Here is a 23,245-nt window from a genome sequence, read left to right as displayed (position 1 = left end):
ACATTACCTCCCGTTGAGGGACTTGAGGTTTTCCAAGGCCCCAAATTTCCTTGCCTCTGGGCATATTACACTAGATGGCTCTCCTCTGGAACAGTCCCACCTCCAACTCCACCCCCCCCCCCCACACACACACTCTTTTCACTTCTCTTTTATTTCTTACAGGATAACTTACCATCTCCCTTACATGACAGCTGCCACTAGACTAAAATTCTATGGACAGTGGCTCGGTCTTCTGTTTCTTACCATCCCTGGTACTACCATGGAGCTTTCCAAAGAGCAAATGTTTAATTAATATTTGAGGAGTAAAAACGACACTGAACAAGAAGTCACATTTATTATAATTTAACTTTTTCTACATCCTTGAATAAACCAAGCAAATCCAGGTATAGAACTTTTATTTTACAGAACAACAGAAGAGAAGTCATAAGAGAAGTCAAGAATTTACCATTTTTTACTTTTTTTCCCTATTTCTTAATTCTATGTTCTTGCTGATTTTTTTCACATTTCTATAGAAATGCCTATTCCAGTGCCATGTTTTTTGTTTGTTTCAGATCGCTAAATAAGATGGAAGGTTTTCCAATTTATTTGGGAAAATAGCAAAACTCTTAACTCTTAAGCTTCATAAGCAACATTAAATATATAACCAGTATTATTTATATACTTAGATTCTGAAGCTAATAAACCTTTTTTTAAAAGAATAAAATTGAAAACTTTCAACAACAACAAAAGATAAATCTGAAAGTTACTCACACAGAACAGGAATACAGATATGATATGTCCTGTGCTCCCTCCAACACTGCCTTGGCCACCCACTATTTTTCAAACACAAAGTGGGGAAAGTACCTCAGATTTCACTAAGGGTGGGAGAAACTGCTGGAATGGAGCCTGGAACGTGCATGAGCCGTGGCAGTAAGAAGCATAGCTCCAAATCTGGCTCTGGCCCTTTCTTCCTCATCTCTCAAAGCCTCCTCATACCAGGACGGGAAGGCACTGGGAACGGTATTATGGATGCCGGCTAAAAACTCCAGGACTTCCATCTTGCTGGTTTCAGCATGGGCTCTTGGACCCCACAGGAATTGAAAGCGTGGAGGATCACTGTTGGGCACCTGCTGGTACTCCAGGTACCTTTCCTTCACCAGATCTTGGGTGATGAGCTTCCTGGGCTCCCCGTAGAAATCGTGCTTCTTTCCGTCATATATCCCCATCACATTCAGCACTTCCCAGATATCTTCTTCAGCGGCGCAATTGTCCTTCATGAAGATCACACACAGGACGGTCATCAGGATGCCTGTCCCACCACTCCGCCTTGCATCACCGGTGACATGCAATTTGTTGACAAGCATATAATGGGACCTGGTCGGGTCGACTTCCTTCACTTCGATGCCAAAGGCCAGCACCATAAGCTCAGAGGCTCTCTTGAGGATCTCATGGAAGTGCTGCCTGTCCTTTCTGGTGATACACTTCAGCATGTCTTGCCTTCTTATGGGCTCCCTCATGTTATAATTGCGCAACATGAACGACACCAACAAAATCGCCTTCTGGCCTACAGGGCTTTTGCACGAACGATCAGTGGTAGGTGGTGCCTGGGAGGTGCTTGGTCTTTCCTCACCTTGGCTCGTGGCACCTCCATCAGATCTTGTGCATGAAACACCTGCAGAAGCAGCAGTGGTGGGTGGAGCTCTCCCAGGCCTCCGTGATTTGCCACGTGGCCCAGCAGCGGGGGAGCCCTGAGAATCACCACCACAAAGAGAAGAGGAGGAACAAGGGGCTTCTTCCTCCTCTGCTGCAATGACCTGAGCTCTCTGGAGACTCTGAGTCTCACTCCGGGCCTGGCAGCGTTTTTTCTCACGGGCACGGAGCTTACTTTTATGACCTCGAGGCATGATGCTTCCGGTCAGGGAGCGTGTGTAGGAGATCAGGTAAGGCAGGCACCTGGAAGAGGGAGAATGAGATAGTGTGGGCACCTTCTGCCGGAAGAGACCACCTTGGTTTTAAGCCAAGCTGTCGTCTCACATTCAGGATCAGCACGTTAACGGTTGGCAGGGCCTGGGCCTCCTCCCCCTGCAGCTCTGAAGCTCGCCCCCATCAGACCAAGGGCCCCACCTTCCTGAAACACTCACGGGGAAAAATGAGGCTCCTCCGCTTGACAGCCCTGCCCGGGGTATCCCAGGGTAGGCCACAGGGGCAGGGAGCTGTGTGGCCACCCTCTGCTGTAGAGACGAGTGTCCTCACTCAGGGTCCTCTCCTTCACCCTGTGCTCACCTGAGTCCACCAGCTTCAGTTGAAAGTTTTCCCTCCCGGAGGTCCCGACGCAGAACGGAGCACCGTTGGGCCTAACAGCCACGCAGCGTCTCTCAGCGCCCAGGGGTGGGGGCGGGGCGGAGTGCGGCGGGCGGGGTTCCGAGAGTCCTCTGTTCTTGCAGGTGCGGGTCCTCGCCTTGTCTTTCCGCATCACCTTTCTCCTCTGAAGACTTGAGGCTGCTCTCCTTCCACCAATGAGGGTTTTATCTCTCTGAGACCCTTGAGGTGAAAGTCAGGGGGTATTTCATGCTGACAGCTTTGCCCCGGGCCTTCCAGGAATGAAAGCAAGGGTGGGGCTCTGTGCGGGGCCCCTTGGTTCTGGAGTGGGCTGTCCCATCAGATCTCGGCGTTGTGTGGGAGAGGAGGAACAGGGTGTCTTCCTTGTGGCGGCGGCTGCTGCTATTTTTTTTTTTTTTTTTTTTTTACTTATTTTATTTTTTTTATTTTGTGCATATTCTTGGAGTACAAAGCTGACCATCACTACCTGTGCCCAAGATGTGATGATCAGGTCAACACTATCAGCATGCCTATGGCCACAAATTGCAATTATACCCTGTGTCCCCCACCCACCTTCTCCCCAGCCCCTCTTCCCTTCTCCCCCTCCGCACCTGGCAACCCTAGGTATGTTCTCTCCCTCTGCAAGTCCAATGAACTACTGTGGTCTTTCTTTCCTTCCTTCTTTCTCGCTTGTATCTTTCCCTCTGTGGCTGGCTTGTTTCACTTAAATAATTTTCTGTAACTTCATCCAGGCTTCTTGGGAAAGACCAAGTCCCTGAAAGCGCTGAGCTGTTTCCCTACTGCAGACCTTGCAGAGAATGGACCAAAGTCTCGGGCTAGATGCAGAAGGGGAAGCTGCAATGCAAAGCAGGGTCCCAGGACAGGTGGCAAGTTGTCAGAGAAAAAATACACCAGACAATAGAATCTGTTCACTAACCAAACTTTTGAATTTGGGGAGCCTTCTTCTAAACGATCTACTTTCTAGGGGGAAGAGGCTGAGCTGCACGGTTCGTGAGACCCAGACCTTTTGATGTTATCTAACATTGGTCAGTCGAGGGCAGTGACTTTATTTTTTGACTCTCGTTTATAGTAAGAGAACATGAATTGGGGAGGGGGACACAATTTAGTCCATAGCTGCAGTAAATCTGTACATAATTTAAAGAAAATTTACATCTTTACAATATTCTTTTCCCCATGAGTAAACATAGTGTACTGATCTATTTACTTGGGACTTCTTTTACCTGTCTGTGCTTATAGTTGCTCCTTATAGTTGCCTCCAAAACGATGATATACAGGGCCGACCCTGTGGCTCACTCGGAGAGTGCAGCACTGGGAGCACCGAGGCTGCGGGTTCGGATCCTATTTAGGGATGGCCGCCTGTTCACTCACTGTGGTGCGAGCGACACCAAGCCAAGGGTTATGATCCCCTTACCGGTCACACACACACACACACAAAAAAACATTGTGTACATTCTTGTTGTTAGGTTTATTTTTAGGTAAATTTTGGATATTTGCTTCTGTTGTGATTGAGATATGTTCTACTACTTGTCCTAATTAGTTATTGATTTTGTGTGGCTAAGATCCCGATTTTGCTGTAGCGATATACACAACAGCTTTCTGAAGTTTCTTACTCATTTCAATATTTTGTGCACTGGTTCCTTTGGATTTTCTGATTGGAGAATAATACTGTCACCGTTTATTGTCTCTGTCTCTAGATATTCCTACCTATTATGTGTTTTGATATTTTTATTGTTCTGGCTATATATTCCAGTCTACTTCTAAACAGTAGAAATGGTATAATTCAGGTGTCTTGGTCCTGAATTTAACGGGGATGCTTCTAACATTTCATATTTATGTAAGTTTGTTGTAGATTTCAGGAAACGGGTATTCCCTTCTAATGCTATTTTGCAAAAAGTTTTTACATGAATGAGTGTGAAATATTTTTGTTAAATGCTTTTTCTGCACTCCTGGAAATTATCAAATGCCTTTTCTCCTCTAATGTATCAACTTAGAGAAATTCTAATTGGCAGTTTTTTCTAATGTTATATCATCATTGTATTTTTTGGGCACGGCCTACTGATTCACAGCTACATTGGACATAATATGAATTTATCTAGGATAGATGCCACGATATGAGTGAGCTTGACTCAAACAATCTTTTCTTGTAGTGTAGTTATTTGGTCTTTGTATCAAGGTCAACACACCTACTAAAATGTGTTTCATCATTTCCCATGTTTTTGCAGGGTTTGGAAGAGTTTACCTAAGATGGCAATTAGTTTTTCCCTGAAAGTTTGGTGAAACTGGCCTCTAAATCTGTCTGGTTCTGGAATATTTTGAGGAGAGCTGGAGCTTGGGCTAAAGTTTCAGTTTGTATAGTTCAATTGAAGTTTTCTATTGCTGTTTGGAAGAATTTGGTCAATTAAATCTCTCCCAAAATTGGTCCATTTGGCTTGGAATTTCCAATTTAAAGGTATGATATTTATCAAATAAATAAACAGATTAATATATAAATAAATATATAAATATATAAATAAAAAACTTTCACTAGAAAAAGTATCAAGAGTATACGACAGTACAGAGAAGAGTATAATGAACACAATGTACTCGAAACTGAGCATCAACAGTCATCAATAGAGTTAAAAGTTGGATCAGATTAAGATTTATTGAGTTTTTGCCTGTTTACTAGCAAAACCACTCAAAAAGTGATGACGTGCACTTCCATTAGGATGAACGTAACGTTTGCGTGTCTACATTTGTGCTCATATTGGCAGTGTTGATGATTATCATTTCTATCCATTAATTTATTGGGGCTGCTGGACAGTAATTCTCTAATTATATCATTCCTTTCAAGTTTATTAGCTGAAATTCTTCCATAAGTAGACCCTTTCCTTCCTAGTCCAACATTTGGCTACCCTTAGGTAATGATAAAATATATTTATGGTGTTCTCTTATATTAAATCTCTTCTGCACCTAAATAAGATTTTGTACAATCTCACTTAAATCACTCATTTCTACTTTGTTCTTTTGTAATTGATAATACTTTCAAAAATTGTGTATCTTATAAAACTTTTCCAAGAACTGCCTTCGGTTAGTTGGCTTTACTCTTTTCTACTTCCTTATTTCTGTATTGATCTTCATTATTTCCTACCTTCTACCTCTTTAGGTTTAATACGCTGTTCACTCTCTACCTTCCTGAATTGCTTGCATGTTTTGAATATTCCTTGTTTTGTAAATCATCTGTTTCAGGCTGTAATCATCCCTCTTAATAATACCATTTCAGCTTATCTCACAGGTAGTGTTTTAGAGGTTTATGTGTATGCTTTAAAATTTTACAACTTGAATACTTCTCTACATGTAATTTGTTAAGAAAACAACAAATATAACTGAAAACAAGTAACAGTAGAAAACTATCCACAGAAACAGAAATGTCTCTATATATTTAACCCAGAAGGAATTTTAATGTAATACGTTGGTTGTTCAGGGGATGGAAAAGACACACAGGGAAGGGTCAGGAAACCTAACACTTAGAAACTTGAGGATGTCCTACCTTTAGGCTGGAGGGACAAAAAGAAGAGGTAGTATTTGTTACTGAAGCCTAGGAGTTGAGGGCAACAAGATCTAGAACCATGGTGGACTCATGCGATGGAAGCTAGAGCCATGGAGAAGATGTAACCGTTAAAGGAGAAACCACCTGATTCAAAGAGGGAAAAGAAGAAAAACTCTGGTGGTTTCTTTCGTCCTGGGCTGTAACCTCCTATTGGTGCCTCCTCTTGCCTGAAATAAGTTAGAAGCCAAATGTTGCAGAGCCTAAGATTTATTGGTCCAGCCCATGTAGAATAGAGAATGGAGTAGAAGAAGGATGAAGAATGGACCTGAGGGCAAATAGATTCAGAACTGGCATACCACATTGACATTGACAGATTAAATGAAAAAATCTTATCTGAATTGATACAGAAAATTAGTTTGTAAAAAATCAGCATTCATTCATGATAAGGTAGATATGTTATTTGACTAGATAAAGATATCTACCAAAAAAGAAAAAAGAAAACAAAAAATACTACAGTAAATGTCATATTTAATATGAAAATGTTAGCAGCTTTCATGTAAAAACTGGGAAGTAGACTAGGATGCCTGCTGTAACCATTGCTACTCAACAATTTAATAAAAACTCAACATAGTATGTTAATGGGAATCAGAAGAGATCAATGGAATAGAGACTGAAACAATAGAAAACCCAGCTGATATAATTAGCAGATGATTAGCTGGTGTGTGAAGAAAACCCAAATGAACTAAAGATAAACTATCCAATAGTTTGACCAGAATTTAAAAGGTTGATTAAATAAAATGCCAGTGAGGGTATAGATTATTCACACAAATTTGTATGTAGGAATATGAATTGGTACAGCTTTATTAGAACAGAGTTTTAGAAATATTAATAATGTTTACATTCATCACCTTTTTTTCACTTTAATCCAACTTGCACTTTGCTATGTCTTTCCTATAAGAAAATACGCATATTTTTCCCAAGAATTCATGTTCAGTGATGTTGATATCAGTTCAGTTAATCATAGCCACAAATGGGAAACAACTTAATTGTCTATCAGAAAAGAATTAATAGACACAAAATCTGCCTCAGGAGATTGGTTAAATTAATTATGGCACATGCACACTTTTGAACTTTAAGGTGTTAAGAGTGATTTGGTTCTACATGTGCTCTCATAGAAAGATCCTGCAATCATTTTATTGTGACAAGGGCAAGAGGAAGAGCAGTATGCACACCGTTATCCATGCGTGTTAAAAACTTACCATGTACTTTTTATAGCACATCTGTGGAAGGAAAAGCCTAGAATAAAATTTAAAGTAACACAAATTTTCACTTGTGATTACTTCTGAGGAGATGGATGAATCTTGGAGGAATGTATTAAGGAAGTGGGATTGTGATTTATTCATATTGTTAGAATTCTGGGGGCAGCAAGGATATCTGCCCAGTTACCTAAACCAAAATTTTCCTCAGGGGTAAACAGAGAGACAAGTGACAATGGAAAAATAGTGAATTATCTTAGTTCTTTTATCTGTGTTCATAAAAGAGTTTTGCCTGTAATTAAACTGTTATATAACATGCTTATAGATTTTGGTATTAAGGTTATCCTGACTTCATAAAACCACTTAGAAGTGTCTCTTCTTTTTTTTCTAGTTTCTGGAAAGAGATTTTTCTCTTCTCTTGTAATTACCATTATTTTTTTCCTTTAATATTAAGGATAATTTACTGGACAAGTCATATGGCTGTTGGAAGCTTTAAATTATGGATTCACTTTTTTTTTTTTTTGCAAGAAATACAGTTGTAACATTTAAATTGTGATGTAATTAACATATTCATAAAATTTCCTCTTTTAAATCATACAATTCAGTGGTCCCAAATATATTTCCAAAGTTGTGCAACTGTCACTGCTATGTTATTCCAGAATATTTTCATTACAAAAAACTCCCGAACCCATTAGCAGTCACTCCCTCTTTCTCCTTCTCCAAGCCCCTGGAAGACTTTAATATGCTTTCTGTCTCTATGGATTTGCCTATTCTATACATATTGTACAACTGGAATTACACAACACGAGGCCCTTGTCTGGCTTCTTAGCGTAATGTTTTTAAGGTTCATCTATGGTGTAGTATGTACCAGTACATCATTCCTTTTTATGGCTGGATAGTATTATTTTATGGATATACCACTTTTATTTATCCATCCATCAGTTCATGGCTTTTTGAGTTGTTTCTACTTTTTGGCTATTATGAATAATGCTGCTATGACTATTCATGTACAGGTTTTTGTGTGGATATATGTTTTTATTTCCAAAGAAGCCACACCATTTTACATTCCCAGCAGCAATGTTTGAGGTTTCCAATTGTTCCACATCTTCATCTGCACATGTTAGTGTCTGTCATTTTGATTATAGCCATCCTATAATGTTGAACATTTTTTCATGCACTTTTTGGTCATCTGTATATGATCTTTGAAGAAATATTCACCCAAATCTTTTGCCCATTTTTGATTGGAATATTTGTCTTTTTATTTTTTAATTGTAAAAGTTCCTTATATATCCTGCATACAAATTCTTATCAGATATGATTTGTAAATATTTTCTCCCATTCTCTTGGTTGCCTTTCCACATTTTTGATAGAATCCCTTGAAGCACAAAAGTTATTTTAATGAAGCCTAGTTTGTCTATTTTTGTTATTGTTGCTTGTGCTTTTGGTGTTGTATCTAAAATCATTGCCTAATCAAAGGTCATGAGGATTTACACCCATATTTTCTTCTAAGAGTTTTATAGTTTTAGCTCTTACAATTAAACCTTTGACATATTTTGAGTTTATTTTTCTGTGTGGTGTGAGGTAGCAGTCATCCTTCATTCTTTTGCATAGGATTCCTAGTTGTCCCAGCAGCATTTATAGAAAAGACTATTCTTTTCCCACTGATTGTCTTGGCACCATTGTCAAAGATCAATTGACCATAACTGTAGAGGTTTATTTCTGGACTCTCAGTTCTATTCCATCTATTTACATATCTATCCTATGACAGTACCATACTGTCTTGACATTGTAGCTTTATAGTAACTTTTAAAATCAGGGAGTCTTAGTCCTTCAACTTTGTTCTTCTTTTTAAGATTGTTTTGGCTATTTAGGGTCCCTTGCATTTCCATACGCATTTTGAGATCAGGTTTTCAATTACTACAAAAAGGATATTGGGATTTTATAAGGATTGCATAGAATAAGTACACCAATTTTGGGAGTATTGCCATCTTAACAATATTAATTCTTCTATAAACATAGGGTGTTTTTTTGTGTTTTAGGTTTTGAAAATTTCAATGTTGTTTTATAGTTTTCAGTGTATGAAACTTGGACTTCTGTTAAATTTATTACTAAATATTTTTTTAATGCTATTATAGATAAAACTGTTTCCTTTGTTTAATTTTTTGATTGTTCATTGCTAGTGTCTACAAACACAATTGATTGTTGTATGTGAATATTGTATCCTATAATCTTGCGGAACTTATTTGTTAGCTCTAATAGATTTTTATGTGTGTGGTGTGTATTCCCTAGGGTTTTCTGTATAAAACGTCATGTTATGTGTGAATACAGATGGTTTAACTTTTTCCTTTCCAATCTGGATGATTCTTAATTCTGTTTCTTTGATAATTGTCCTGGTGAGAATATCTAGTGCAATTTTGAATAGAAATGGTGAGAAGGCACATCCTAGTCTTGTTCCTAAATTAAAGAGAAAGCTTTCATTCATTCACCATTACGTATTATATTAGCTCTGGGTTTATTTGTAGATGCCCTGTATCTATACAAGTATATATTAATTGAGTCAAGCTTTGTGATTGTACTGTTCAAAACTTGTATATCTTTACTGATTTGAGTTTGCTGGCTCTATCCACTGAGAGAAGTGTGCTGAAATCTCCAACTACTGTTTTTGAATCATCTATGATTTCTTGTTTGTCTGTCAGTGTTTGCTTTATATATTTTTAGGCTACATTATTAGGTGTATATCCATTTTGGATTATTGTATCTTATTGAATTGATCTTTCCAAATTTGAACTGTTTCTCCTCATCTCTAGTAATATTTCAGTATAAATTTTGTCATTTTATTCTCTAAAACTTTTGATCCACTTATATTTTAAGCATGTCTTTTGTAAGCAGCAGAGTGCTTTTGTGTTTGTACATGCTTTTTAAATTTAGTCTGACAATCTTGGTCTTTGAGTATTTGGTCCAATTTTGTTTAATTTAACTGGTGATATATTTGTGTTTAAATATACTATTGTCTACTCTTCCTCCTTCCCTTTTTATTCCTTGAGCTTGGAATTTTTCCTTAATTCTGTTTTTATCAATCAAGTATTTTTTTTTAATATTCCATTTTCACTATTAATTTTGCAATATTATATTATTCTCCTGATTATTTCCCTAAAGATTATAAATGTGTCCTTGACTTATTTAAGTCTAACTTATGTTAGATATTTTATCACTTTCTGAGCAATGAAGGGATCTATATTTTTAATTCCATTTACCCTTGTTTTTCTTCTGGCCTGTTGTAATGTATTTTAATCATATATACTTTTTAAACCCCATATGCTAATAGTATTATTTTTTGAACACTTTATGCACATATTTATCCTATCTTGTGGCTCTTTATGCTTTCTTATACTACCATGATTCCAATAGATAGCTTTCTTCTTCCTTCTTCCCATAGCATTTCTTTAATGGGTTTAATTAGGTTGTCTTTGTTTTCCCGAATATACTTTTATTTCCTCTTTTTTTGAAGGACATTTTCACTGAATATACAATTTGCAGTTGGCAATTTTATTTCAGCATTTTCAAGTATATCATTCCACTGTTTTCTGGGTTCCATTTTATTTGTCAAGAATTTGGCTGTCAGCTCTTCAGGAAGTAATATGTCATTTTTCTCAATATGCTTTAACATTTTTTTCTCTTTGTCTTTTGTTGCCATGATTTTAATGCTTTTATTCCTATGTGTGATTTTCTTTGTAATTACACAGTTTGTGTTCATAGAACTTCTTAATAATGTAGTTCGATAAACTTATTAACTTGCATCTCTTGAAATATTATTTCTACCCCATTCTCTCTTTCCAGTCTTGCCAGAAACATAAATTATACATACGGTAAACTATTTCCAACATCCCATATATCTCTTACACTCTTTTTTCATTCCTTATATTTTTTTCTATGCATTTTAATGTGCACATTTTGGGCATATTTTCCACAAACCACCTTACAGGTCACTATTCCATTCTTCTATTAGGATAATACACTGCTGATTATATTCAGTCTCAGTTTTTAATTTCATGTTATTATACTTTCCATCTTAGAATTTCCACCTGATTCTTTTTCAGAGATTCTAGTAGAAAGCCTCAGGAAATGTTTGTAGGACTGGCCAGTTAGCTCAGTTTGTTAGAGCAAAGTATTATAGAGCACAGTACTATAACACCAAGGTCAAGGGTTCAGATCCCCAAACCAGCCAATCACCAAAAAAAGAAGGAAAGAAAATGGTTTTTAAAAGTCTACATGAGCTTAGTTGTAGAAAGGTTTTAAAGATCGAGTGAAAGAGAGATTATAGATGCAAGTAAGGACAAGTGTATCTATAACAAGGATATCTAAGACATGGATTTGAGAGTACATGTGAATGGAAAAGCCTATGAAAGGAGGCTATGGAATGCTTCACCTTCTGAGAGAGAAGGAAAGAAAATAAAATAGCCCCCTTTTTTTCCAGTTAAGGAAGAGTTGAGGTGTTACTAAGCAATGGACTCACTACCCAATGCACACAGAAAGCCAAAGACTGTGACAACGGCTTTTGTGAAAAGAAAAACTTCATTATTGCTTGGCCAGCTAAGCAAAGAGGCAGTAAATAGCTTAAATCTGTTTTCCTGACTGAGAAGCAAGAATTTTTTTTAAATAGGAAACTTAAAGTATAGAGAGGTATAGATAAAGTTACAAAAAATGCAAGTTGTCAGGAGCTGATTGGTGGAAAATCAACACACTCCAGTATTACTCCTTTTTCTGCTTGCGTTGCAAAAAAAAAAAAAGATGATGGACTTCTCACTTTTTAACTGTGTCCAGCATTCTGGTTCCTCTGCACATGTCCATCTGGCTTCAAGGGCTCAAGCTTGGCAAGATAACTTAGAGCATAGTGATTAATAATCATTTGCTCATTACAGGAAACTCAAAAGACATTTTGTTATCTTAGAAGAAACTTCAGGCAATTATTTAGCTCAGTCAATTATCTGGGATGGCCAGCAGTTGGTTTCAGTCCACCATTTACCATTTAGCTTAGTCAATTACCTGGGGTAGTCAGCAGTCAGTCTAAGTCAAGCTTAGCAGTTATCTGGGATGGTTAACAGCTTGTTTCAAAGACTATATGCTGAGAATGGGGATGACAGTCAAGAATTTAAAAAATGAGGATCAATATGGTGTCACTCTGAGAGCTATTGGAATTATAGGATTCAAACAACAGTGAGGCTAAGGTGTTAAGCATCCATTTGGATAATCCTCTTAGCTGATTTTAACAATAAACTCATTAGTGCTAGAGACCTAGAAGCCCTGAAACAATAGAGATACAGATAAAAGAAAGACTGTATAAAACAAGATGTGTTTCAAAAGAGAAAGAGTTTTCAAGCAAGGTGGGAGGAAATAGTGTGGAAAAAGTTTTATGCTGATATCTCTTTTCTGTGAGAGATGAGGTAGCTTATAAATGAGAGATTTGCTTGGGCACTGTGATTTTTAGTTAAGAGCTATTGAAGAAAAATACAAAGATGCATTGGAATATGATCGAAGGATGATGGTATCCTGCAAAAGGTGAGTGGACCTTAGAGTGAAGAGATGAAATGATAGAGATGAAAGTAGAGGGAGGAGTGGTGGTGGATAAAAGATAAGGAAATGGGAGGCTGGGTCATAGGCCAGAGAATCACGTTAGGGACCAGCAAGTCTTGAGGAAGCTGGAATTATATAATTAAGAATTTTCAGTGCATCCAAATGGTCATATTAACCTTTGTAGGGAAGTTTAAACTTTTCAATGAAAACTTTTGGTTAATTCTACATGTTTTCTGAATCAAGATATTGGGTTCTAGGAGGTTTATTGTGTTTTGTAAGGTAGTAGGTCAGGGCAATGGAACCTTTAATTTCAGGGAGATAGCACTGTTAACTTTTCATTTCAGTTTACTTTATTGTATCCTTCTAATATTTTTCACATGATACAATTCAGCAACATTTTCTAGTTAGATTTTTATTATATTCTCTTAGTTGGTTTTGATTGCCATCAGCTCACAACTTCTGGCTTTAAATTCTTCAGGAATTGTAGTTTCTCTAGAGGCCATCACTAGTTCAGGGTTAGCTCTTTTTAAGGTTCAACAAATTATAAATTATATGGAAGAGAACATAATCAAAGCCATGCCTGACTGATACTTCTTGTTTAAAATCTAGTTTTCTCTCTTAGGACTTTAGTTTTGTTCATCTAACACCTGGTTGATTTGTAGCCTGTATATGCGTTTATTTTTTAGGGAACAATTTCCAAAGTATTTGTTTTATTTATACACTTCTCATCTGTTGTATTCTTCTTAAAATACATGTAACAACACTACCTCTTCTGCTCAGCATATGGTTCAGTGCCTGGTACTTCTCAACTCTGTTGGCTTGTGTTTCCTGGGTTGATTCTCAGGCTTGGCTTTCAATAAACCTTTATAAAATTATTTCTGTCTCAACAGATTTGATTTTGGTCCACAATAAATATTTTTTCTCTCTCTGAGAAAAACCACATGCCTTAGATATTTATACCACCCTGCATTCTCTCCCCTGCAGAGAGCCCTATTAATCAACAGGCTCTCAGAATCAGCCTTTTTTTCTCTCTAAGAATTTGCTCTATTCAAGGAGTCTGCTGGATGGTCAGGGTCATGTATAGAAACAAAGTGTACTGCCTCTTCTCCCTGAATAAACACATACTGGAATCTTATTTATGTTTAGCTTCATAAGTACTATAACAGATGTATAAATAAGTGCTAAAAAGCAGTGATAATTAGTTTTGAGTTTAGGAAAAACAGGAAAATCATAAAAAAGGTGATATATGAATAAAATTTCCACAGAGAAAAAAGAACCTTGAGCTGGCAGTAAGGACAGAACTTCAAGCAGAGGAAAAAGCATGAACAAGGGCATAGGAGCTTTTTAAATTGTCTTAAATTGCCACCCAGAGAGGCCCAAAAGCCACTGGGTCCATACACCCAGAGCCAGCTGTGCCACAATAGGCAGGTGCCATGTGCTGCAGGACCCCCAGCACAGGCCAGTCCCTGCCGCCTAGAATCAGCAGTCCCTGTGGGATCCAGGCCAGACACCAAAGTGGAACAAGTGGACCATGATACTCCCTGCTACAATAACTAAACATCAAAGGAAAGATACCAGAAACATGAAAAATCAAGAAAGGATGGCACCACGAAAGGAAAATAATAAGTCTCAAGTTCTAGATCCCATGGAACAGGAAGTCCTTGAAATAACTAACAAGGAATTTTGATCAACAATTCTAAGGAAACTAAATGAGATTTAAGAAAACTCAGTTAGACAACACAATTGAATGAGAAAAAGTATACAGGACCTGAAAGAAGAAATGCACAAAGAAATCAATACCCTGAAAAACAAAGTAGCAGAGTTTGTGGAGCTGAAGTATTCATTCAATGAAATAAAAACACAACAGAGAGTTTAACCAGCAGGCCAGAACAAGCAGAAGAAAGAATTTTGACCTTGAAGATGGGCTGTTTAAAATAATGCAGGTGGACACAGAAAAAAGACGTTAAAAAATTGAAGAAAGTCTAATAGAGATAAAAGACAACCTTAAGTGCTCAAATATCCAAATCAAGGGTATTACAGAAGGGGAGGAAAAAGGAAATGGCATTGAAAACATAGTCAATGAAATAATAGCAGAAAACTTCCCAGGTATAGGGAAAGCTACAGATCTTCAGATTCAGGAGGCTCAAAGATCCCCACATGTATTCAACCCCAAAAGGTCCTCTCCAAGACATGTTATAGTCAAATTGGCAAAACTCAAAGACAAAGAGAGAATCTTAAAAGCTGCAAGAGAGAAACATCAAGTTACTTATAAGGGAGCCCCAATCAGACTAGCATCAGACTTTTCATGAGATGCCCTAAAAGTCAGAAAAGAATGGGATGATATATTCAAAACACTAAAAGGCTGCAATTGCCAGCCAAGGATACTTTACCCAGCAAAACTATCCTTCTGGAATGAAGGACAAATAGTATATTTCTCAGACAAAAAAAAAAAAAAAGAAAACCCTGCAGGAGATCACTACCACACGACCAGCCTTACAACAAATTCTCAAGGGAGTACTGGGTTTGGTATCTGAAAAACAACCACCACTGAAATGAATACTCAAGAAAGAACAAAACTAACCAGTAGAATAGAAATGCTAACAATAAAGAAAAAATTAGTTTATCTACCACCTAAAGAAACCAACCAACACAGAAGACAAACAGAAAATCAGAAAGAAAGGAACAAAAGATACTTAAGATATCCAAACAAACATCAATAAAATGCAAGGAGTAAATCAAGACCTTTCAATAATAATTCCAAATGTAAAAAGATTAAATTCCCCACTCAAAAGACACAGACCTACTGACTGGATTAAAAAGATGGACCCAACAACATGATGCCTTCAAGAGACTCACCTCACCTCTAAAGACACACATAGACTAAGAGTGAAAGGATGGAAAAAGATATACCATGCAAATAGAAATGAAAAGAGAGCTGGAATAGCTGTTCTTATATCAGATAAAATAGACTTTAAACCAAAAACCATAAAAAGAGATAAAGAAGACCACTATATAATGATAAAGGGATCTATCCATCAAGAAGACATAGCAATCAAAAATATATATGCACCCAACAGTGGAGGAGCCAGATTTATAAAGCAAATACTATTAGACCTAAAGAATGAGATAGATAGTAATACCATAAGAGCAGGGGACCTGAACACTCCACTCTCAACATTGGACAGATCATCTAGGCAAAAAATCGATAGAGAAACACAAAATCTAAACAACACTTTAGACCAATTGGACTTGGCAAATATCTACAGAACATTCAATCCAATAACCTCAGAATATACATTCTTTTCTTCAGCACATGGAACATTCTCCAGGATAGATAACATGTTAGGTCACAAATCAAGTCTCATCAAAGTTTTTAAAAATGGAATTATTCCATGTATTTTTTCAGATCACAATGGATTAAAATTAGAAAGCAATAACAGGGCCGAGCCCGTGGCGCACTTGGGAGACTGCGGCGCTTGGAGCGCAACGACGCTCCCACCGCGGGTTTGGATCCTATATAGGAATGGCCGGTGCACTCACTGGCTGAGTGCTGGTCATGAAAAAGACAAAAAAAAAAAAAAAAAAGGAAAGAAATCAATAACAAGTGAAACTCTGGAAAATATACAAACACATGGAAATTAAATAGCATTCTACTTAATGACATATGAGTCCAACAAGAAATTAAACAGGAAATCAAAAAATGTATTGAAATTAATGAAAATAATGACTCATCCTATCAAATCCTGTGGGATACTGAAAAAGCAGTACTAAGGGGAAATTTATCACATTAAATGCTTACTTCAGAAGAATGGAAAGAAGGCAAGTAAACAACCTAACACTTCACCTTAAAGAACTAGAAAAAGAAGAACAATCCAAACCCAAAGTTAGTAAATTGAAAGAAATAATTAAGATCAGAGCAGAACTTAATGAAATAGAAATCCCCAAAATGATACAAAAGATCACTGAAAAAAAATTTGGTTTTTTGAAAAGATAAATAAAATTGACAAACCATTAGCAAGGCTAACTAAAAAAAGAAGAGAGAAGACATAAATAACAAAAATTAGAAATGAAAAAGGTGATCTTCCAACTGAAACCTCAGAAATACAAGGAATACATTAGAAAATACTATAAATAACTATATGACAAAAAAATTTGAAAATCTGGAAGAAATGGATAAATTTCTACACACACACAAACTACCAAAACCGAGCCAAGAAGAAATAGAAAATCTGAAGAGACTAGTAACAATAAAAGAGATTGATGTTGTCATAAGAAATCTCTCAAGAAAGAAAAGTCCAGAAGCAGATGGGTTCACTTCAGAATTCTACCAAATCTTCAAAGAGGAATTGATACCAATTCTCTACAAACTATTCCAAAAGATTGAAACAGAGGCCCTTCTCCCAAACTCATTCTATGAGGCAAAAATCACCCTGATACCAAAACCAGACAAAGATACAACAAAAAAAGAAAACTGCAGGCCAATATCCTTGATGAATATAGACATAAAAATCCTCCATAAAATACTGGCTAACAGAATACAGCAACACATACACAATATTATACACCACGATCAAGTCGGATTCATCCCAGGGATGCAAGGTTGGTTCAACATATGCAAATAAATAAATGTAATACACCACATCAATAAAATCAAAGACAAAATCCAAGTGATCATCTCTATAGACACTGAAAAAGCATTTGACAAAATTCACCATTTGTTCATGATAAAGACTCTCTACAAGTTAGGTATACATGGAAAGTATCTCAACACAATCAAACCCATATATGATAAGCCCACTGCCAATATCATCCTGAATGGGGAGCAGCTGTTCCCTTAAGAACAGCAACTAGACAAGGATGCCCCCTCTCACCACTTCTATTCAGCTTAGTGTTGGAAGTCCTCACCAGAGCAACCAGAGAAGAGAAGGAAATAAAGGGCATCCAGATTGGGAAAGATGAAGTCAAACTGTCCCTGTTTGCAGATGATATGATCCTGTATATCAAACAGCCTAAAGCCTCTACAAAAAAACTCTTGGAGTTGATAAAAGATATCAGCACAGTAGCAGGATACAAAATCAACACAAAAAAATCAGTAGCATTTCTATACTCCAACACTGAACATGCAGAGAAAGAAATCAAGAAAGCTAGTCCATTTACAATAGCCACCAAAAAACCAAAATACTTAGGAATAAATTTAACCAAGGATGTGAAAAATTTCTATGATGAGAACTACAAACTACTGTTGAGAGAAATTAAAGAGGACACAAGAAGATGGAAACATATCCCATGCTGTTGTATTGGAAGAATTAACATTGTGAAAATGTCTGTACTACCCAAAATGATCTAAAGAATCAATGCACTCCCAATCAAAGTTCCAATGACCTTTCTATCAGAAATGTAAAAAAACTATCCTGAAATTTATATGGAATAACAAAAAACCATGAATAGCCAAAGCAATTCTGAGCAAAAAAAATAAAACTGGGGCATAACACTACCTGACTTTAAACTATACTACAAAGCTATAATAACCCAAACAGCATGGTACTGGCATCAAAACAGACATACGGATCAATGGAATAGAATAGAGAATCCAAAAATCAACCCATATGCCTACAGCCATCTGATCTTTGATAAAGGCACCAAGTCTACACCCTGGGGAAGAGACTGCCTCTTCAGCAAATCATGATGGGAAAACTGGATATTCATATGTAGGGGTACGAAACTAGACCAATACCTCTCACCATATACCAAAATCAACTAAAAATGGATTAAAGAATTAAACATGCATCCTGAAACAAACTCCTTAAAGAAAACAGGGAAACACTCCAGGAAGTAGGGTTGGGTACAGACTTCATGAATATAACCCCAAAAGCACAGGCAACTAAAGGAAAAATAAGCAAATGGTTTTATATCAAACTAAAAAGCTTCTGCACAGCAAAAGAAACAATTAACAGAGTGAAAAGATAACCAACAAATTGGGAGAAAATATTTGCAAAATATACATCAGACAAAGGATTAACAACTAGAATATACAAGGAACTCAAACAACTTTACAGCAAAAAGTGAGTAACTCAATTAGAAAATGTGTGAAGGAGCTGAATAGGCAATTCTCAAAGGAAGATATACGAATGGCCAGCAGACACATGAAAAAATTCTCAACATCACTCAGCATGCGGGAAATGCAAATCAAAACCACACTGAGATACCATCTCACTCTGGTTAAGATGGCTAATATCAAAAAAACTGAGAATGACAAATGCTGATGAGGATGTGGAGAAAAAGGAACCCTCTTACACTGTTGGTGGGACTGCAAAATGGTTCCACCTTTATGGAAAATGGTACAGAGGTTCCTCAAACAATTACACATAGATCTACCATATAACCCAGCTATTCCACTGCTAGGTATATACCCAGAAGAATGGAAATCATCATGTCGAAGGGATACCTGTACTCCCATGTTTATTGCAGCATTATTTACAATAGCTAAGAGTTGGAACCAGCCCAAATGTCCATCATCAGATGAGTGGATGAGGAAAAAGTCATATATCTACACAATGGAATACTACTCCGTTATAAAAAAGAAGGAAATACTACCATTTGCTGCAACATGGATGGACTTAGAGAAAATTATGTTAAGTGAAACAAGTCAGGCACAGAAAGAGAAATACCACGTTGTCACTTATTTGTGGGAGCTAAAAATCAATCAATCAATCAATATATAATCAAATAATTGGGGGGGGAAGAAGATACAACAATCACAAGAATTCCTTGAACTTGTTAAGACAAGTGAACAGATAAGATGTTGATGGGGGCAAGGGGGAAGAGGGGGAAACAGGAACTGGTTAAGGGATGTGAAAATCAACCACATTGTATATTAAGTTAAAATAAAAAATAAAAAAATAAAAGGATGCCTATTAAAGTAACAAATTTTAAAATTAAATATCAGAAAAATATATAAATAACATAAAATACTACTTTCTTGCTGAACACAGAAAAAAAACTGTCTTAAACTGATATCTGTTTCTAACTCATGACATCTCAGGTTATGTCACATTAAACCAGATGTTAATACGAGTACTATAAAACAACACAGCAGTAGTGTTTTACATCAGTAGGTTTGGGGGACAGAAGACCTTAGTTCAAATGTCAGTTCTCAACCAAATATACCATGAAATGTATTTCAAATGTCTAGTGTGGAAGTATTCGCACATGTGTGTGCATGAGGACACATGCATACATACATGTCAACTATGCCTTTGTCCCTTTGCATGCCCATCCTGTCCTCTACCAGGGTAATCATGCCTTTGTAATCAGGGAAATTAAAGAAGTAATTTCCCATTTTGTCTTGTATGTAATACCACAGTGAGTCCCTTAAACATCCTTCATTTTGTATATCTCATGCATTATTGTCTTGCAGGGATGTTAACCAAGTTTGTAATAATAGTAGTCAACTCCATATTCTGCCAAAGGTTACCCAATAGCTGACTTAATCATTCCTTCCCCCTTGATAGTGTGAGTTCAGAGAAACAACTTTACCACCTGCTCAAGATGAGAAGAGACTTGTGGCAGCCAGTCTCCAAAATGACCACCAGTCATCTCTGCCTCCCAGTAATCACAACCTTGTGAAGTCCCCTCCAACAATGAATAAAGTTTATTTTGTGTAACCAATAGAAGGTAGCAGAAGTGATGGTATATATCCCATTTTGGATTCTTCCTCTATATCTCTTGGATCACTTCCTCTTAAGGAAACCAATGGCCACAATGTGAGGACAAGCAGTCAACCTATGAGATGCCCATGTGGCAAAGGACTGAGGTTTCCAGCCAATTGCCAGTGAGGAACTGAGGCCTGCCAACAACCATATAAGTGAACTTGGAAGTAGATTCTCCAGCTTTGAGATCATGGCAACTTCACGAGAGACTCTGAGCTACAAACACTCATTAAACTGCTCCTGGATTCCTGACCCATTATAAATTGTTTTTTTGTTTTAAAGTGTTGAATTTTGGGGTAATTGCTCTGTAGCAATAGATGACTAATACAAGACCCTTCTGAGTGGGAGCTTTCCCTTGTGCAAAAACCACAGAGCAGAATCAAAAAAAGTCTCCCTCTGAAATTGCTAGGGACAGGGAGAGCAGATCCTGTATCATCTCAACAATGAGGCATGGCCTCTGAGTCCCATTTTGGGCCTGTGCTCCAGATGATGTAACCACACAATAGAAGTAGAAGAGAGAAGCTTTAGATGTATGACCCATCATGGCTGGGACCACACTTTGTTGGAGTGAGCAGTACTGAAGTCATGTTGGGACCTGAAACCACGTGGACTGTAGACAAATTTTTAAAAGACACTGGTTTTGGTTTTTTTGTGGGGTGTTTTTGGCATGCATTTCTCTGAGTTCCCTCTTTTCCCATGGTAATTTGACATTTTGAGCCTTGGTTATGGGGAAAGATGACATTATTTACATGAATGTAAATTTGTTTTCCAGCCAGCCTGAAGCTGCAGACTTGTACATACTACTCAGACCCTGAGATAACAGCAAAGATGGGAGGAGAAACCAGATAGGGTCTTTGAGACTTTGCACCTGAGATCTTGCATAAAGCTCTCACTGCTCACATGCCCCTCCCTTCTGGTTTTTGTTTCCCATATTTCATTCCCTCAGCCTCCTCTTTCAAAACCCCTCAGTAATTCTGAGTCTTTGAGATGGCTTTAGTCTGGCCATCCTCCTTCAGGTTTACTGGAGAGATGAATTAGCCTAACATCTCTCTTCGGGACACTGGTATTCCTGAATAAAAGCTGACTTCCATTTTCACCAATATTTGACTTTTGAGTTGTTTATTTTTGAAAGGGGGCTGGCAGCTGGACCTGTATGCCCAGTAACAACTTCTTTTGAAGATGCAGCATCTCTGTTTTGATATTTGATCACTTTATTTAAAAGCCACCAATCTCTTATTAATCCTGTAGGGTGTCAGAATATGCCACCCCAAAATATGCCACTTTGGCATAAGGATTATTCTGAGGTGAAGGAAATTGGAAAGAAGCAGATACAAGATAATCTCTCTGCATTCCCTCTATTTGTCTAACAGCAAGACATAAATTTACAAATGTGTCCTTCCTCCCTTCTCTATTAGGAAGGACAAAAGTTAATCACTGTGGGCAACTTTAGACTTTTACCAGCCTGGAGATGGCACTAGAGAAATCTACATAAGAAACTTTTCAACTAGCCTTTATTTATTATTAGTTTCCCATATATTTGCCTTCCCACAATCTGCCACTGCAGTGGATTGAATGTCACCCCCCTGTCCCCCGCCAAAGTCATTGCAGCTTAATCCCCACTGTAACTCTTGAATGTGGGAAATCCTACCATGATAATTGAAAGGTAGGACCTTGAAGAGGTGATTAGATTGTAAGGACCATGCCCTAGTTCATGGGGGTGGTTCTGAGGGCTTTAAAAGGAGAGCACTCCTGTCCTCCTGTCTCCTACCCATCTTACTCCCCTAAAGAGAGTCAGAGAAACCAGAATTCGTCTTCCATAAGGAGGGCCATAGAAACTGGAACCCCTTTCCCTCATATAAAGCTATAAAACCCAAAAAGGTCACCGTCTCCCTTCTCCCTTGAAGACCCTCATTCCAGAGGGTTCCTGCCCCATACCAAAGAGGAAGGAATGCTATACAGAGAGACCAAGAAGAATCTGAACAAATAGACCTCGTTGAGTTTCCCCCCTCAGTCTATTACCACTAGATCATACCTTTTTGTTCAATCACATTTCTACATGGCTGTCCATTCTTCATATATCCTGAACATAAAAATAGACAGTTTTTCTTTGGTCTTTGGATCTTTGTTTCTGAAGTCTCCTTTTTCATATAAAGCATTGGTTATTTAAATGTGTTATGCTTTTCTCTTGTTAACCTATCTTTCCTTATAGGCGTGTCAGTGGTGACCCTTATGATGGGTGAGGAATGGTATCATACCTTTCCACTCCTATAAAACCAACCTTGCATTCCTGAGATAAATCCCATGTGGTCATGCTATCGAATCCTTTCCACATGTTGTTGAATTTGTCTTGCAAAAAAAAATTTTGTTGAATATTTTTGCATCTGTATTTATAAGAGATATTGGTCTGCAGTTTTCTCTTCTTGTAAAGTTCTACTGCAAGCAGTGTGGGGGCCCCACTGAAGGGGCATGATGGGAAGACTTTTATATAGGGTGAACATGGAAGTGAAGCAACAAAAATATTTTATTGGCTAAAGTAGAGCAGTAGCCTTATTTGGATCATTCCAGTGGAAAGTCCCTGTTGAGAGGATAATTGGCAGTTTCTGATTGGTTGAGGTTAAGCTTTATTTTACCATTTACAGTGAGTTGGGTTTCAATTTGCTTACGTATAAATTCAGGGTGCTGGGGCCACTTCAGCCTAATGGCCTCCCAATTAATAATTTTTACATAGGTATATTTAGTTTTTCATTTGGTTTTAAGTCAGGTTTGTTAATTTATGTTTTTCTAGGAGTTTGTTGTTTTAGTCTATGTTATTGACTTTGTTGACATGAAGTGGTTTATATAATTTGTAATAATCCTTTGAATTT

General features: G+C 37.4%; 1 protein-coding gene across 1 annotated transcript; it reads right to left on the bottom strand.

Moving 5' to 3' along the window:
- Positions 1-854: 854 nt before the first annotated feature.
- LOC134368006 (melanoma-associated antigen B10-like) lies at positions 855-1,883 on the bottom strand. Its single transcript, XM_063084632.1, has 2 exons — positions 1,763-1,883; positions 855-1,651 (listed from the first exon to the last, which is right to left on the bottom strand). Exons 1-2 carry the CDS (start codon positions 1,881-1,883, stop codon positions 855-857), a joined length of 918 nt encoding a protein of 305 aa, XP_062940702.1.
- Positions 1,884-23,245: the final 21,362 nt, after the last annotated feature.

This window comes from Cynocephalus volans, chromosome X (genome assembly GCF_027409185.1).
Source record: "Cynocephalus volans isolate mCynVol1 chromosome X, mCynVol1.pri, whole genome shotgun sequence".
NCBI classification, from domain to species: Eukaryota; Metazoa; Chordata; class Mammalia; order Dermoptera; family Cynocephalidae; genus Cynocephalus; species Cynocephalus volans.
The sequence above is the reverse complement of the archived record's forward strand: the minus strand, read 5'-3'. Positions and strand labels throughout refer to the sequence as shown.